The sequence below is a fragment of the Tenrec ecaudatus genome, chromosome 3 (assembly GCF_050624435.1).
Source record: "Tenrec ecaudatus isolate mTenEca1 chromosome 3, mTenEca1.hap1, whole genome shotgun sequence".
In the NCBI taxonomy this organism is placed as follows: domain Eukaryota; kingdom Metazoa; phylum Chordata; class Mammalia; order Afrosoricida; family Tenrecidae; genus Tenrec; species Tenrec ecaudatus.
Genome location: NC_134532.1, coordinates 218913424 through 218931185, shown reverse-complemented (window position 1 = coordinate 218931185; position 17762 = coordinate 218913424). Strand labels below are relative to the sequence as shown.

General features: G+C 49.8%; 1 protein-coding gene across 2 annotated transcripts in view; it reads right to left on the bottom strand.

Annotated features, from left to right (window-relative positions):
• Nucleotides 1–17762, bottom strand: part of FAM193A (family with sequence similarity 193 member A) — a 128296-nt gene that overhangs the window by 3059 nt on the left and 107475 nt on the right. For both annotated transcript variants that reach the window (XM_075544617.1, XM_075544618.1), the window contains exons 19-20: nt 14543–15344; nt 3620–3701 (exon numbers count right to left, since the gene is read on the bottom strand). In XM_075544617.1, coding sequence (XP_075400732.1) covers nt 3620–3701; nt 14543–15344 — 884 coding nt within the window. The remainder of the gene's footprint in view (nt 1–3619; nt 3702–14542; nt 15345–17762) is intronic.

The window sequence follows — 17762 nt, the reverse complement described above, 5'->3', positions numbered from 1 at the left end:
CTACTGGATGCCACCAAGTCTGTTCCCGACTCACAGCAAGCCACACACTGCTGCCGCGCCATCCTGACCCCGACAACCCATCGGTGGGCGTTCTGCTGCAGCAGACCTGCTTGCGGGAGGGCCACCCTCTAAATGACCCTCCACTTTACCAAGCACGGTGTCCTTCCCCAGGGACATGTCCCTGCTGACAACATGCCACTGTATGTGCTGACAAGTCTGACCCCTGCTGTCCCCAGAAATGTTTTGCTTGGACTTTCCAGCGTCCACGGCACATGCAGTGCTGCCTGCTGACCCCAGGAACCAGAGCCACCACGTGTTCTCGATTCCTTGTCCAGAAACACGATGTCTCCCCAGTCGCCCATTTCGTGGGCTGTCATTTCACACTTAACAACAACCACTCAGTGACCCTTCCGCACAGGGGCCCCAGAGCCACCCTGTTCAGTTTTCAATACTAACTATAAATGGGAGTAGAAAGCCCGACTTTCTCCCCCGGAGCAGTCGGTGGTTCTGAACTGCTGACTCTGCAGACCCAATACGTAACCACTACTCTGTCCATGGCTGACATAACAGGCAAGTGTCAGCTTGGGTCCATGTAAACCCGGGTGGGGAGGAATCCCAGGGTTTGGCCATGTGGGACGACACAGCCAGCCTCCATTCTCACACCATGCTGACTCATGCTTACCTGGAGCCCAGGGAGCTGCTAAGTGCTGGGGACTCTCCGACCAGGACAGTGGGTTTGCCAGGTCCACTACGCCAGTCCAACTCAATTCGCTTTGTGCATTTTGAGATTACCTCCTCATGTGCAAAATCACGTTTAAAATCTCCCTTTCATCCAGATTCATCACACCCATTGGCACCGTGTAGTAGGCTTCTCCGGCCCTAACACTGCATGAAGAGTGAGCTCGGGCGGCCCAGCCCTGGGGACTGCAGCCGGAGAGACTCTGCCGCAGCTCCATGGGTGGAAATGGGCCTGACCGGGTGTGTTGTGCTTGTTTTAAACCAATGATGCACTTTTAACTTTGCCTCCCGTTACATAAAGCGGTTTTCCTTGGTCCTGGATGACTTTACCCCGCCTACACAGTTCCCCTATTGCAATCTGTCCATCGAGCTTCAGGCCTGTCCTGGTGAACACATGCAGCATGCAGCTTACAGATGTCCTGTGACAACTGCAGTCCATTTACTGTTTATTGAGGTTGCTGATGTAATTTAGCTTCTACCTGACATCTATCTTAACATTCCTACTGACACCTCCCCTTTCCCACCCTCTTTTGGGGTTTTAATTTGTGTGTGTTCTACCCTGTCCCATTTCCTCTCTGGACTGTGTGTGTGTGTGTGTGTGTGTCCTATTTCTGCACTTCTAATGTCCCCCTGACCACTCCACCAAGCTAAGGACGAAGCTGAGAATGTCTGGGGCCGACTGGAAATGACAGGGCTGGGGAAGACCCGCCTTTGACCGTCTGTCCTCTTAACTTGCAGACTGCTAGCACAGACCTGAGGGCAGCAGGCGAGACAGCACCAAGTCCACAAAGTCCTACGGCACCGTCTCTCCAGCTCCTGCCTTTTCTCTAGTCTCCACATTTTCTCTCAGAAGGACCACACAATTAAAGGCCTCAGACCAACCTGTTTCTCGTCTGCCTCTAATTCCTTTGCTGTTTTCTAATTTCCTAATCTACGCACTTGCTACTTGAAGGCCTACCATTTCACAAATTCCCTCTTAGACGGCCTCTAATAATTTGTCATCTCACGATGGTGCTTCTTCATTTCTAGTTTGTTCACCCACGTCTTGGGCATCTGAGAGTCTCTATGCATGATTTTAAGGTATGGGGGTCCTCCAGGCTGACCTCTCTGACACCTGCCCATAGTCAGGGCGTACCTCTGCTCCCTTCCCTCCTCACCAAGTCACTTGCACTCCAGCCTGGCTCCTTCCTCCCTGGTTTTGGTTCCATGCGGTCCTGGCTGATTGATGCAGTGTACCTGGTGTTCTCACCTCAGCTCTGCAAACCTCAACGCCTGGTCTCCCAGCAACCTTGCCCGACTCCACCTCAGCTAACTCACACTGCTTCTCTGGGGGCGGGGTTGGCACCTAGAAACCGTTCTTGCTCATTCCAAGACCAGACGTACCTCAAGGAGTAGAAGAGTGTATTTAAGGGCTGGGGACAGGGACTGAGGTCCCTTCAAGAATTTAGTATCCTGGCGCTATGTCAAACAACCTTGCCAAGCTGTCCCTACCACGCAAAAGAAATCACCTACAGAGCACATTTCCAGACATCAACGACACCTTCAGTCCTTCCTTCTGATTCCTAACCCTTTTGTTTCCTCTTTATAGAAGGGAGTCCTGGTAACACGTGACCTTGTTCCCCATACCCCCTTCTTCCCGTGCCTTCTACCCACCGTCGGTGCTCATGTCTCCCCACCAATTCTGAGGTGTGATTACCTCCTCAAAGCGCCTTTCTGTCCAGTTTTACTGTGGCTGGATGGTCAACTTTTGTTGATGCTCTTCCCCATCTTCTAGGATAACCATGATCTTTTATGCAGACACACATGTGTTGACTACAGGGCCTTCGAAAGTTGTGGGAAAATTCCGTTGTGTTTTTCACTCCATTTTCCCATGAACCCCCTGAAGGCCCTTGTGTTTGTATGTGTGCTTGTGCCCAACACATACAAACACATGCAGTGAAACTTCAGTGGTCAAACTTTTCAGTACCGAAACAGCAAAGTTTGGGGGGGAAATGTGCATGTTGTTTTTAAATCTGGCTCAGTAGTTGAAGTGAAAATCCAACTTGAAAACACCCGTGAGCCATGAGCTGTGTCCGCAGTCGGAGGACTGCTCTCACCTAGACAACAGCAGCACTATGTTAGCGCATTAACACATTTGTCCGTGTGGGGTGCTTGTGCACTGTACCTGTGCCAGATATCCTAATTTTATTTACTTAACAAAAATCAATGTACTGTATTCATTGTGTTTAGATGTTTTAGGGGATGTTTCCACAACCTAGGGCTGTTAACTTTGTGTTAAGGTCGTGGGAAAGGAATCTTAAGTGTAATTTGGGGCCTCAGAAACAATGATTTCGTTTTCCATGATTTCTTATGGGAGAACTAGGTTCAGTTCTCAGACTTCCCCGTGTGTGAACGCGCGACTTCAGAACGAACTGAGTGGGCCGGTATGTATCGCGGTGCGCACTGTCCACAGCAGAGGTTAGAAGGGGCAGGACGGCAGCTACGCTCTGCCAACCCACTGTCCCTTTTGCTATGTCTTCACTTGAAATAGGAGGATGAGGTATCTCCAGGGATAAAGCAAACTGGTTTTCCATGTGCAGCTGACAGACAACTGAGCACAGCACTGACGGGGCCTGCCCACTATCCCAGGACTTGTAAATGCAGTGCACTACCTCCATCTCTCCTGATGCCCGTCAGTGGGCTCAGAGGCTGCCACCAAGTATGGTGAGGACCTGGGCTCCCCCAGGGCCCCAGGGGAGGCTGCTGTTCCAGGGCCACCTTCAGAACCTCAGCACCCAGGAAAAGGTGGGGGTGGGCCCAAGTGTGCGAGGGGTGAGATGGTAAGAGCCTGTGCAAGTGAATGAGGGAGGTGTCCTCTCCGGCAGCCAGCGCTGTCCTTTACCTTTTGAAGTGCTCCACCTCCCTCTCGGTCTCATCCATGTCCACACTGTCCAGGTCGATATCTTTGGGCAGGAAGACATCGTCTGCAAAGCAAAAGAGGTGAGTCACACATCCTCTGATCAAACTTAAGACACACACACACACACACACACACATCCTCTGATCAAACTTAAGAGACACACACACACACACACACACACATCCTCTGATCAAACTTAAGACACACACACACACACACACACACACACACACACATCCTCTGATCAAACTTAAGAGACACACACACACACACACACACACACACACACACACACACACACACACACACACACACACACACACACACCCAAACCACCTGTTAGTGAGATCCTACAAATGGCCCTCTGAGGTGCCTGAAACACATAATCCTGGCCACCTGTGATCAAGGGCAGTCGTTTGGATAGACAGGTCAGGGTAGGAGAGTGGGTGCACAACCCACCCATTCGGCTACAGTGGAACATGGGAGGGTTCTGGGAACCTAAGCTGCAGAGGACTGTCCCGTACCACATAGGGATGTGTCAGAGGTGGTCCCTGACTTCCTGGGCTGCTCCAAGCAAGCATAGGCCATGTTCCTCCTGTGCACGGGCTTCCGCAGCCCTGATCAGTCACAAATGCTCTGCACCCGGAGGTCACCCCTGCCCTATCACCACGCTACCCCCATGGTTGGATCCCAGGCAACCCACCACTTTCCCCACCGAGGCCCTGCCTTGACTGCTGTGTTTGTGGGTGGTGCAGGAGAGACTGAATAATTTCTGTGCTAAAGGTGTCTCGCCACCTTCCCATCCCCAGGGGATGGTTCCCCGGAGCCCGTCATGAACAAAGATCCAGCTTCGTCCTTGGCTGGGCACCAGAGGCAGCACCATCAGCACAGCCAACAAGTCTGATGGCCGACACTGCACCTGACAAATGCTCCACACCGGCCCACTCACAGCAATACCCGGGAGCTGGTGCCCCACGGAAACTATGGCTGTCTGAAAGGGACTACAGGAAAGAACTATGGTCCTTCACGTTGCTCGGTGGCAGACAGTCACACACAGCAGCAAATGTGCAGGAGGCAAAATTCAAAAAAGTTCAGGGTCCTCAAAGCAATTAAACCTTCTGTTCATCAGAAGACTATCCAGACACAGTCTATGGAACACCCACTCAACAGGGGACAGCATGTGTTTCCTCGTGTGTGTGCACGTGCGCGCGCACAGGAATCTCCCACAAAAGTGACTGTGTGCTGCACAGAGAATATACCAGTACTTTTCAGAGGCAGGAGTAGTATAAGCAATATTCTTCTGATCTCAGTACAAAAGAATTACAAGCTAGTAACCAAAAGAAAACTTCCAGCTGGAAATATAGTCATCAAATTGGGTGATGGGGGTGTAAAACAAAGTAACAGGCATTCTTAAATTATTTGATAATTATTCACGGAAATTATCCATCTGAGGAAATTTCAAAGAGCTACATATTTTTTCTTAAGAAAGGTTGTTATCATGGCTCAAAATCTGAGAAGAGGATCAGCAGCAAAAACACATGGAAAGAGGTAAAGGTAAAACCTAAGACGCAAATCAGGGACCTGGTTATTGAAAAATAAAATAGACCAACACTAACTTATTCAAGAAAAAGGGGGATAAAGTATTGATACGGAAAACAAGAACTGACAGGAGGAAGGGTGAGCATTGGGGCGGGAATCTTGAGATCCCTTTGCAGGCATCTATGAAATCAGTCTGATACCCTGGTGGAAGATGGTAATTTGCTAAGGAAATTGTGCTTGCCAAAACTACTCTGGTTACTGATAGCAAGCTGACACAGAGAGAGAGAGAGAAAGTGACCAAAGAACAAGCCAACATGGGGCCTGGTGGTGTGGCCACACAGGGGATTTTCACCGTGCCCTCAATGCCCGACAGTCCCCACAGAGCAGGGCTTATTTCAGAACCCTGAACATGAAGGAACATTTTCTATTTATAATCAGTTTTATATATCGAGTATAATATCGGCACTCAAAGCTAATAAAGACAATACAAAAGAAGGGAAAATGCTAGACAATATCATTGACTGAAAAAACATTAATAGCAAATTGAACCCCAAATCAAATTAAGAATATAATACAGAAAGCATGTTGTAATTACTCTAGGATCGCAAAGCTGGTTCAATATTATGAGCTCCAGTAGTAATAACCATACCATATAAATAGGTCTAAGAGGAAACAACCTGTAATATACAGATGACACAACCTTGATGGCTGAAAGTGAGACTTAAAACACTTGCTGATGAAGATCAAGGATTATAGCCTTTAATATGGATTATAACTTAATATAAAAAAGACCCAATCTGACACAACCGGGCCATGACAAATGGAGAAAAGATTGAAGTTGTCAATGATTTCATCTTTCTTGGATCCACAAACAATGCTCATGGAAACAATAGTCAGAAGATCAAATGACACACTGTCTCGGAAAAATCTGCCACACAAGACCTCTTAACAGTATTAAAAGCAGGGAAGTTACTCTGAGGACTTCGGTACACGTGACCCAAGCCATGGTATTTTCAGCCTCATACATATGTGAAAAGTTGGACGTGGAGTAAGGAATACTGGAGAAGATTGGATGCATTAGAACGAGGGTGTTAGCAAATATTATCTAAAGTACCATGGACTTCCAAAAGAACAAATAAATCAGCCTCTGAAGATGTACAGTCAGAATGCTCCTTGGATGCAAGGATGGCACATACTTTGGGCATGTTGTTGACTTCCAGGAAGATGGCGACTGAGTAACACATACCAGAGGGATTCTGCAGAAATCAGCACAGGAGAGTTATCAAGAGGGAATGCCACAATGCCAGGTCGCAGGAGGAGCATCATAAAGATAAGTAGGCACAGATCCACTAGGTTTTGAGGAGCTGGGGGCTTTTGGCTTACCACAGTGGAGACTGACTAGGGTTTGACCTTAGCCCCGCCATAATCTCGGCTGGAGCCAGAATCATTTGCAGGCAGTGTAGAGATTTTGTCTCAACACAACCACAGCTTGCCACCACCTCGGGGCAGGATTTAAATCCCTCCAGCCCCCACGGTCAGGGATGGGGGGGGGGGTGTCAGCTATATTGTTACTATTGTTTCCCTCTCTTCTCTCGGTCCTCTGACCATCTCAGTGGGCTTTTTTTTTTCTCTTCCCTTTTCTCTGGCACGCCACTGCTAACCACCAGACCGCTCCCCTTAGCCTAGGGCACTTACACCTGCCCCCACCCAGCTGGAAGAGCCCCACTCTCTGTAGCATAACCTGAGGCTGGTGATATCCCTCCCACCTTCTTCGGGGGAAATCCTGCCTGAGTGGTGGGGGGAGCACCAACTCGTAGTCTGTGGTCCCACATGACTGACAGAACTTCCTCCCACCTGCTGTAGTACCACACACGGCCTAAGGCAGCTCAACCAACACTTGCCAATGTTCCACGCTGCTGCAGGAACCTCTGCCAAACCTCCGCAGCCATCTACCCGACACCAAGGCAACTCCGCTCACCATTCGCAGTGCTCTACACCAAAGCGGGCAACCCACCAACCTCTGCAGCACCCTGTTACAGCAGGCACCTCTGCATGCCCTCTGTGGTGCCCCCAGCTGCGTGGGCGACACAATTACAGGTTCTTATGAAATCACCCAGAACAGCACCATCCTCGTGGGTTCACAACCACCCAACCACTGTCCCATAAGAGGACCACCCAACTTGCCTTCAAAATAACATAATATTGACTGACTAGGGAAAGAGTGAAGCTACAGGAGAATAAAGTGGTAGGTCAATTCCATAGTGCAATTAGCTGCAGGCAGTTCATGAAGCATTCCTACAAGTCTCCCAGAGAGAGCCAGTGCTCTTGCCTCTCAAACAATGCAGCCCCAACGACCTCAACGGGGAAAAAAACCCAGGAGAAACAAAAGGCAATGGCAGAAGATGTTCTGAACCTAATGACATGCATAGAAGCAGACACTGATCTGCTGCAGAAAGAAATTTTCAGAATACTGCTTGGAGTCATACAGGATATAAGGGAAACAATACAGAAAAAGGATGAAATGATAGAGGAGATAAAGACCACACACTAAAGAGAACTGCAAGAGCTTAGGGATGAGATAACAAAAACCAATAGCAGACTCACAGACTTCACTAACCGACTGGAGGAAGCAGAGAACAGCTCCAGCGACCTAGAGGACAGCAAAGCAGATGTGAACAAATGCCAACAAAAATCTAGTAAGATCATCAGAGAAGCTGAAGGAAAGCTAAGAGCTATGTCTGATGCTATGAAGCAGAACAACATTAGAATTATTGGATTGCCAGAGGAAGACACAACAAAGAAGTCATCTGCAACAATAGTGAGCATTTTTGGAGGAAAACTTCCCCAGCTCAAAGAATCAAAACCAGGCAACCATTCATATGGCTGAAAGAAGACCAGCTAGAATGAATCCCAAGAGGAAGTAGGAAGGGACATAATAGCTAAACTACACAACTTTGAAAAGGATAAAATCATGAGAGCAGCTATGGAAAAATAAGAAAGCACATATAAAGGTTCCCAAATAAGAATATGCTCAGACCTATCAGCAGACACTATAAAGAGGAGGAGAGTGGAGTCACATATTCCAAAAATTGAAGGAAAATAACACAAATCCAAGAATACTCTATTATCAATAAAGCCAAATTATCAATCAAGGTAGATGGAGAAGTAAGAGTCTTCCCAGACAAGGAGAAACTCAAAGAATACGTTAGAAGAAACCCAAAAGATTCCTGCCAACCCAGTATGGGCAGAAGAACAACACTCACCAAGCATAAATAAGAGACCTCCACATAGAACAACCTCACCCAGAGGGCAACAAAGAGAAAACAGACACCAAGACAGCATTGGCTTAACATCCCTAGCTGTCTAATTATGTCAGTAATTTTGTACCCAAAGTAGTACATTGTTTTGCATAAAATCTGTTGCTTTATATTGTAGTCCTCTAATTCTTAAGAAATTACTCATTTTAATCTCTCTAGTAGACATTCCAGGTATGATAAACATTAATACACAGTTACAATTTACCGCGAGCCATACTTGGGATTACCGCCAGGGAAGTTAAGGATGGAGAGAAGTCAAGAATGAAACACACACACACACACACACAACATTGATAAAGAAAGGGAGGTAGAAAAACACCCAACACCTAAGGTATAAGGTGACATCACTGAGGCCATAGGCCATAGATGGAGGTAATGACCCTGAATATCAATGGACTGAACTTAGGCATTAAAAGACTGAGGCTAGGAGACTGGCTTAGAAAACAACCCATCAATCTGCTGCCTACATGAAGCACATCTCCAGACTACAGACATAAATAAGCTGAAAATCAAAGGCTGGAGAAAAACATACCAAGCAAAGAGCAATTCAAAATGAGCAGGGGCTGCAATCCTAATCTTGGGTAAAATTGACCTCAAAGTGCAAACCATAAAAAGAGACAAGGAGGGACACTATATAATACTCAAGGGAACGGTAGATAACCACTAAGAATTTTAAACATATATTCCTCAAAGGAGAGACCCGCTGAATACGTCAACCAAATGCTCCAAAAGATGATAAAAGAAATCACAAGCTCAACAAGTTTACTGGGTGACTTCAATAAACCAGTCTATGAGAAAGAAACTCAACTAGGAGGCTAGAGATCTAAACACTACAATTAGACAATTTGACCTGATGGACATTTATAGAGCTCTTCATCCAAATTTAAAAGAATTCACATTCTTTTCAAGCCTACATGGCACATACTCAAAAATAGACCACATGCTGGGGGCATAAGGCGAACCTGCAAACATTTAAGCACACTGACATCATACAGATCTCTCTGGCCACTGTGCCATGAGGCTGGAAATCAACAAAAGGAAGAAAACAAGAGCAAACAACTGGAGGATGAATAACTACTGCGAAAGGAGTGCATACTGGCACAGATCAAATGTGACATTAGGAAATTTCTAGAAACCAACAAAAATGAGAACACAACGTACCAAAAACTTATAGGACATAGGCAGTCATCAGATGAAATTTCATAGCAATACATGCACGCATGAAAAAGGGAGAGAGACTTATGATTGATATGCTGGCACAGAATTTACAACAACTAGAGCAGAGTCAGCAGGACAATCCTATTAATAGCAAAGGAAAAGAAATAATAAAATCAGGGCTGAGATTCAGGAGAGGGAAAATAAGAAAACCATGGGGAAAATTAATACTGCTAAAAGTTGGTTCTTAAAAAGGATAAACAGAATCGAAAGACCACTGGCAAACCTAACCAAAGAAAGGTGGGAACAAATTTCAATAACAAGAATGAGGGATGACAGAGGGAGCATTACAACAGACCCTAATGAAATCAAAAGGATAATTACACAGTACTATGAAGGACTGTACTCCAATGAATTCAACAACTTGGAAGACATGGACAAATTCTTGGAAAATCAATCCTTCCCTATTGACGTAAAGAATCTCAACAGACCCACAGCAATAGAAGAAATAGAAAAGGTTATCAAGGGATTACCAACAGCAACAAAAAAAATGCCCTGGACCAGATGGCTTCACAGGAGAATTCTACCAAGCATTCAGAAAATAACTGACACCAATCCTACCCAAACTCTTCCCAAGCACAAAAAGATGGCAAACTCCCAAACTCCTTCTATGAAGCTAGTATAAGTCTGATACCGAAATTGGGCAAGGATCCAGACAATATCCCTAATGAACATCGATGCAAAAATCCTTAAAAAAATACTGGCCAATAGAATACAAATGTATATAAAACAAGTAATTTACCATGACCAAGTGGGATTCATACCAGGGACGCAGGGATGGTTCAACATACAAAGACCATCAGTATCACTCGCCACATTGATATGAAAAACTGTAAGAACCACATGATAGTATCGAAACATGCGGAAAAAGCATTCGACGACATCCAACACCAATTCCTGTTTAAGACACTCAAGAAGATAGGAATGGAAAGAAAATTCCTCAAGATAATACAAGCTATATATGAAAAACCAACAGCCAATGTGGTAGTCATTGGAGAAGAGACTAACACAATCCCAATGAAAAAGGGGACCAGACTAGGATGTCCCCACTCTTATTTAACATTGTACTGGAGGTTTTAGCTAACAGCATAAAGCAAAGAAAAGACATCAAAGGGAAATACGTGGTGAAACTATCGTTATTCGCAGATGATATGATTTTACATACGGAAAATCCCAAACGCTCCACAAGGGAAGTACTGGAAGCAACAGAAGAATATAGCAGAGTGGCAGGACACAAGATCAACAAACAGGAGTGTATCGGACTGCTATACACATTGGATACGACCACAGAAGAGCTGATCAAAAAAGAGGTACCCTTCACAACAGTCAAGCACACATTGAAATATCTAGGGATACACCTGACTGAAAGAACAAAAGATCTCTATGGGGAAAACTACAGAACACTATTACAAGAAACCAAGAGTGACCTCAATAAATGGGAGAATATCCCATGCTCGTGGATTGGAAGACTCAATATGGTAAAGATGTCAGTTCTGCCCAAGGCACCATATACGTTTAATGCAATCCCGATACAATTACTCCCATCTTTCTTCAAAGAAATGGAAAAACTAATTACCAGCTTCATATGGAGAGGGAAGAAGCCCAGAAGTAGCAGAGGACTCCTCAAGAAGAAGGGCACAGTGGGAGGGCTTGCGTTACCTGACTTTAGCACATACTATACAGCCACCGTGGTCAAAACTGCATGGTACTGGTACAATGACAGATACTCCGATCAATAGAAAAGAACTGAAAATCCGGAAATAAAATCATCAGCATACACACAGCTGATCTTTGATAAGGGCCCCAAAAATATCAAATGGGAAGTAGATTCCCTCTTCAACAAGTGGTGCTGGGGAAAATGGACATCTACCTGCAGAAAAGGAAGAACGAGACCTTGAAGTTAAACCCCAAACTATTAGGGCCATCAAGGAGGGAAATGGGACAAACCCGAGAACTCTGGCGCAGGGAATACACAGGCAATCAGACATAGGGAAGGACACAGATACAGAGGAGTCACAAATTGTCAAGTGGATATTCTGAAGATGAAACACCTGTGTACATCGAAAAAGAATTCACCACAGACTGGGAAAACATCTTTAGCAATGATGCATCAGACAAAGGCCTTATTACTAAAATCTACACTACTGATAGCTTCCAAAGAGAAAAAAAATGAGTTGCTCACTGAGGAGGTGGGCAAAGGACCTGAAGAGAAGTTTCACAAGGGCAGAAATCCGAATGGCCAATGAGAAAATGTTCGCAATCATTAGCCATAAGAGAAATGCAAATTAAAACTGAGATACCACCCAACACCCTCAAAGATTGCCCAATTAAAAAACTCAGACAGTAACAAGTGATGGAGGGGCTGTGGTCAGATAGGAACTCTCGTCACTGCTGGTGGACCTGTAGGTATGTACAACCATTATGGAGATTGATTTGGCGATTTCTAAAACAGATAAGAAATCGAGCTACCATACGACCCAGCAATCCCCCTACTGGGCATATACCCAGAAGAGGCAAGAAACAAACCACAGCCAGACATCTGTGCTCCAATGTTCATCATGCACAGTTCACAATTGCAAGGAGTTGGAAACAACCCAAATTTCCATCAACTGACTAGAGTGGATTAAAAAACTGTGGTATATCATGCAATGGAGTACCACACATCCCTAAAAAGCAGTGATGAACGCATGAAGCACACTGCCGCATGGGAAGAGCTGGAGTAAATCATGCTAAGTGAAGTAAGGCGAGCACAAAGGGACAAAAACATGTTGTCAGGAGACCAGTCCCTGGAGAAGGCCAACGGCGGTAAAAAAGAGGAAGGGCCTCGATGTGATTGATGGACGGTGCACATGGCTCAAAATTGTGAGGATGGCCCAGAACCCAGCAAAGTTTTGCTGGACTGCATAGAGGGTGCGTGAGGAGTCGGGCCGGGTCGATGGCACTATCAGCAGCAGCCAGCAGGAGGAAGATGGCAATGGCTCAAACGTCTCAGTGACTGTGAGGCTGGTGCAGGGCCAGGCAGTGTTTCTCCTGCTGATGCACACAGAGGGTTGTTAGGTGGACTGACTCGACAGCGCAGAACACACAGAAAAAGACATGCGGGAGCTCTGCGGGCACAGTGGCTGAGCCCTGAGCTGCTCCGCAGGACAGACGTGGCCCTGTGCTTCCCCAGTGGAGCAGCTGTACTCTGTCCCACAGGGTGGCTGGACGTTGAGGTGTACTTGGCAGGTGTGGAACAAAGAAAAACCACGATGATCTCCATGGGGAAAGCAGTTAATACACTTTAACACTCACTCTTGATGCAAATCCCCAAGAAAAACAGGGAACCACGAATATTCCCACGGTGCAACGTGCAAATGTTCGCAGAGAGCAGCCCTGGCGGTACAGCGGTTACGAGTTGGGCTGTAATCTGGCAGTTCGAAACCACCAGCAGCTGCGAGGAGGAAAGACCAAACAGTCCAGAAGCGCACAGGGGAGTCACTGTGAGTTAGCACTGATTCGATGGCAGGGAGTTAGCGGTGAAGCCAATCTTATCAGGAACAAAGCAGCTGGGAAGCAGAAGCCGGGGAAGCAAAGCTCTCCCTCCCTGTTTGGCGACGTTTGATCATAAACCCGTGACGGAGCTCATGGCTTTCAAGGCTGTGGCCTCTGGGGAGCAGGTGGCCGGGTCTTTCTTCGGAAGCATGCACAGTGAAAATGAAAAAAAAAAAAAAGCAGGTACGCCAAATACCATGAAGGAAAACGACCAAAAACTCAATTTAAAAAATCTTTAGGAAGTTGTGAACGGATTTCTAAGACAGAGAAAGACACAAACCAGAGCAAGACACAGAGGTCGCTCGGCAAGGCGGGGGCAGAGCTGAGTATGCGCTGGGTGGGCAGGCTGTGGCGAGCAGTGGGGGCTTGGGCCAGTGTCTGCAAAACACAGGGCAGCGTGGCAGGGAATGGGGAGAGCCGCACAAGGCCGCGTTTCCTCCAGCACAGAGGCAGTGGCAAGGCCAAGGGCAGGAGTGTGTGAGCACAGGACTTCTGTGTGAGTAACAGGAAGGGGCATGGCCGCCAGGCGACTCAATGGGGTGGGGCCAGGAGAGCATCAGCTCTGAGAGAGGCTCAGCAGAGGGCTGTCTGTGACAGCACACACATGCACATGAGGGGACAAAGTCCTCACAGGTGGAAAGCCGCCACCTGTCTTGAAGGAGAGGTCCAGCCACCGGAGGCCAGGTCCCTAGAAGGTGCTGCTCCCCAAGTTCCTATAGCACCCCTGCCCATGGGGGGGCTGCCACAGCCCATCCTCAGCAAAGGGTTACCATCAGCTGTCTGTCCAGTCATGCGGAACAAGGCACCATCAAGAAGTCACAAGCCCACTGGTTGGCAATTTTTCCCAGGCCACCACAGAGGGAAGAGCATGCAGGAACACGGTGTGGCTGTGGCTCAGAGGCAAACTGGGCCACAAGCGAAGGAGCACTGCCCGGTCGCCCCACCCTCGCTCTGCCACTTTTGAGCCCAGGATCACTGCATCTGCTTTGCAATGAGGGCCCGTCACCCCCCGGGAGAGAGCTGGGAAGGCCTGGCTGCCTCGCCGTGCTTGTTTCTCATGTGGAGAATGGCCTCCATCAGGGACACGCACAGAAAGGCTCGGGGGTGGGGTGGGGTGGAAGGAGTAGCGAGAAGGCTGGTGTTGGACGGCAGAGGGCAAGTGGGTTTTCTGTTACAACACTGCCGCATGGTCGTGTTCTACAACGATACAGAGCCATACAGTGGCAGGAGCGTGGGCAGTGGAGGGTGCCATGCGGGCACTGCTCCCCTTCCCCCCGCCCCCTGCCCATGCTGCGTTTACCGATTGAATTGCTGACTCGCTCCCCTTTCTTCTTCTTGCTCTTCTTGCTCTTGCCCTTCGGCTGCGGCGACTCGGCCGGGCCTGGCTTGCTGTCCTGCGGGCACTCGCTGGGGGAGTGGGCGGGGGAGGGCGGCTGGGTGGGGCCCGCTGTGAGCTTGTCATCCTTCATGTGGTTCAGCTGCTTTTTGCTGCTGCTGCCGCCGCCGCCGTTGACTTTCCTCTCCTCCCGTTTCGGCTCGGCCAGGGCTGTGAGGTCAGTGGCTTTTGGCCTGGCTCTGGGTGCAGGCTCGGGGGTGGTGGCACCGCGGGGACACTCCCCGGGCTTCTTGCTGGTGGCAGGCCTGAGCTTGGTCCGGCCGCCCACCTCCTTGTGGTCACGCAGGACGTCGAAGAGGAAAGCCAGAGGCTCCTGGGGCTTGCCGTTCACCTCTGTGCGGCGTATGAGCTGGGCGTCCCCAGAGCCTGCGTCTAGCCCAGGCCGGGGTTCCACATGCTGGTTCACATGTCTGGGCGGGGAGTGTGGGGAGGTTTCTGGGTCTTCCAGGGGCTCCAGGGAGCCGTTGGGGAGGCGGTCTGAGGTCAGCACAGGCGCGGGGGCAGCCTGACAGTTGCCTGCCAGCAGGTCCAACTTGGGGAAGTCTTTACTGGGCCGCTCCTTCTTCTTTTTCTTCACAGCCCGCAGCCGCTGGAGCTCCTCCTTGAGCCGCTCCTCCTCCTCCTGCTGCCGCCGCTGCTGCTCCTCCAGGACCTGCAGGTGCTCCCGCTCGCGGGCCTCGGCCTCTAGTCGGGCTTTCTCCTCCAGCTGTCAGTGCAACAAGAAGATGAGAGTGAGGACCACGGCAGGCCAGGCTATGTGCAAAGGGACACAGTGCACAGGACCTTTCAAGAGCTTCTCACACCACAGGGCATGACCAGACTCCCAGGGGCCAGATGCTAGTGAGGCCCCCACCCTGAGATCAGCTGCGCTGTGCCCTGTACCATGAGCTGAATATTTGTTGGAACCGCCAGCTGCTCTGCAGGGAAAGACGGCAGTGCCTGCTGCAGACAGCTGACCACTGCAGGAACCCAGGTGGAGTAGCCTGCCCTGTGCCATAGTCACTGAGTTGGAACAGACTGGGCGTGGGGTGTGGGAGGCCTGTGGCTAGAACCACATTTGGGAGTGGGCTGTTCTAATGAAGCAAGGGGGGGGGTATGTGTGTCAGTCACCCGCTCTCACATGCAAGAGATTAAACAGGCAAGCTGGTGAGCAGAGGCTCAGAAGACACCTTCCCCTACACCGAGAGAGAGAGAGAGAGAGAGAGAGAGAGAGAGAGAGAGAGAGAGAGAGAGAGAGAACGTGCAGATCTCCCCGAGAGCTGGCCCTGAATTGGAACTCCTACCTTTGAAAAGACACACACACGCTCGCCTGTGTTGAAGCCCCCCCCCCCCCCCCCTGGAGTACATGCGCTCCAGCAGCCGGGGAACAGACACACTGCACAAGGCTCTATATCTGGGGGCAGCGGCTCCTCCACCTACCACAGCTCAGACCCACCAGGCTGTACGTGCACTGCAGTGGGGGTAGGACACTGGGTAATTCCCGGCAGGAATGCACGAACAAGGCACGTGCTGTGTCCTGGAGACCCTGGTCCTGGTTCTGCCCTGCAGGCAGGACCACCTGTGAGATGAGGTGGTCACTGGGTGGCCATGGAGTCAATGTGCCCATCACAGCTTGGTGGTAGCCGTGTGCCACCAGGCCCCTCAGCAAACACACCTTGCTGAGATGTCAGCAGGGATGAGAGGGAAACCTTTTCTTTATACCTCGGTGGGTCAGTAGGGGCCAGCACGCCCCGAGGTACATGACACCCCCGCCTTTCCTGGGCGACACTCACTGAGCCACGACGGGGATTGCTGCAGAGTCATAGGAAGGAGCAAGCCCTTCACAGCTCCTGCCACTCAGCCCACAGGGTGTCTGACGGTGGCTGTAAAGGTGGACTCACACACAGTACTGATTCTGTGCTCCTCCATGATAGGAGAGGGCACCCGGGGATACAACCGCTGAGGGGGTGCTGGGGCAGGCTGGCAATGGGCCTGCCTGGGGCCAGCTCCGTCCCCACCTCAGACCTCGCTCTCCCCCGCCTGCAGGGCGAGCTGCTGCCATGCAGCACCACAGCCAGTTCTGCTTTGACCTCACCAACCAGCCACAGTTGGGGAGCTCAGAAACAGTGTGGGAGTGCCTTTAAGGAGTGGTACCAGTGAGAGAGCACCCAGGAAGAGTGAGACATGGTGAGAGAAGGCAGGTGCAGGGAGGGCCCACGGCACTTGCTTCAAAAGCTCAGCCTGGTTGGCCCAAAGGAGTCCACATGACAGAGGCCAGGTGACCAGGCCCCTGAATTCCTATGGGGATGCCCCCACCTGACCCCATGTCTTCTCTCCACAGCCTGGCAGCAGGTACAACAGCTGGTGCAGACCTAGGTTAGGGCCTGTAGGTGCAGCTGCTGGGTGCAGGCCTAGCTTAGGGGCTTGGGGCCGAGCAGAGCCCTGGGCGGTCTGAGAATCACAAGTGGTCAGGCTGGAAGCTGTGTGGAGGACGTAAAGTCAGGCCTACACAGGACACCTCCTGGTCAGCACCGCTAGCAGGGTGGCTGCCCATGCTAACAGGACCCTCTCCTCTCCTCTCCCCACAGCCTGCACCCTTTCAGTTATTATCACACTGATCTGCTCACTAAGGTCTGGGTCTCCCAAAACAACTTTTAGTGCAGCTGGTTCTTAAGTGGTCCTATCTGTCCAGACTGCGCCACCTGAAGTAAGGGCACCGCTTCCCAGCCAGCAGAGACTCTCTAAAGGTACGGCCAGTCACCAGGCCATGACTTGAGTACACCACATCCGGTCTCAGAATGCCCCTACCTACAGGGCATCCCTGTCCCTGAGGAAGTGTGGGCTGTCCGTGGGACTGGCCATCATATTCTGCAGCCCTCAGGACCATGCCCCATGCCACCCAGAGCTCCCTCTGCCCGACCCTTCCCTGCTTTGAGAAGAGATGGGCGGAACCCCAGGAGCAGGCTGGGTTCCTCAGCCTGTGTGTGTGTGTGTGGGGGGGGGGGAGGGAGCCACTGTGCAAAGGACCCACCTCCTTTCCTCCACCTCTTCCAAGTGTACATGGTTGTACCTGCCCCGCCCTTCCCCATACATGCAGCACCCCCGAGAATTCAGCATCGAGACAGAGAGATGAAGCCCTCACTCC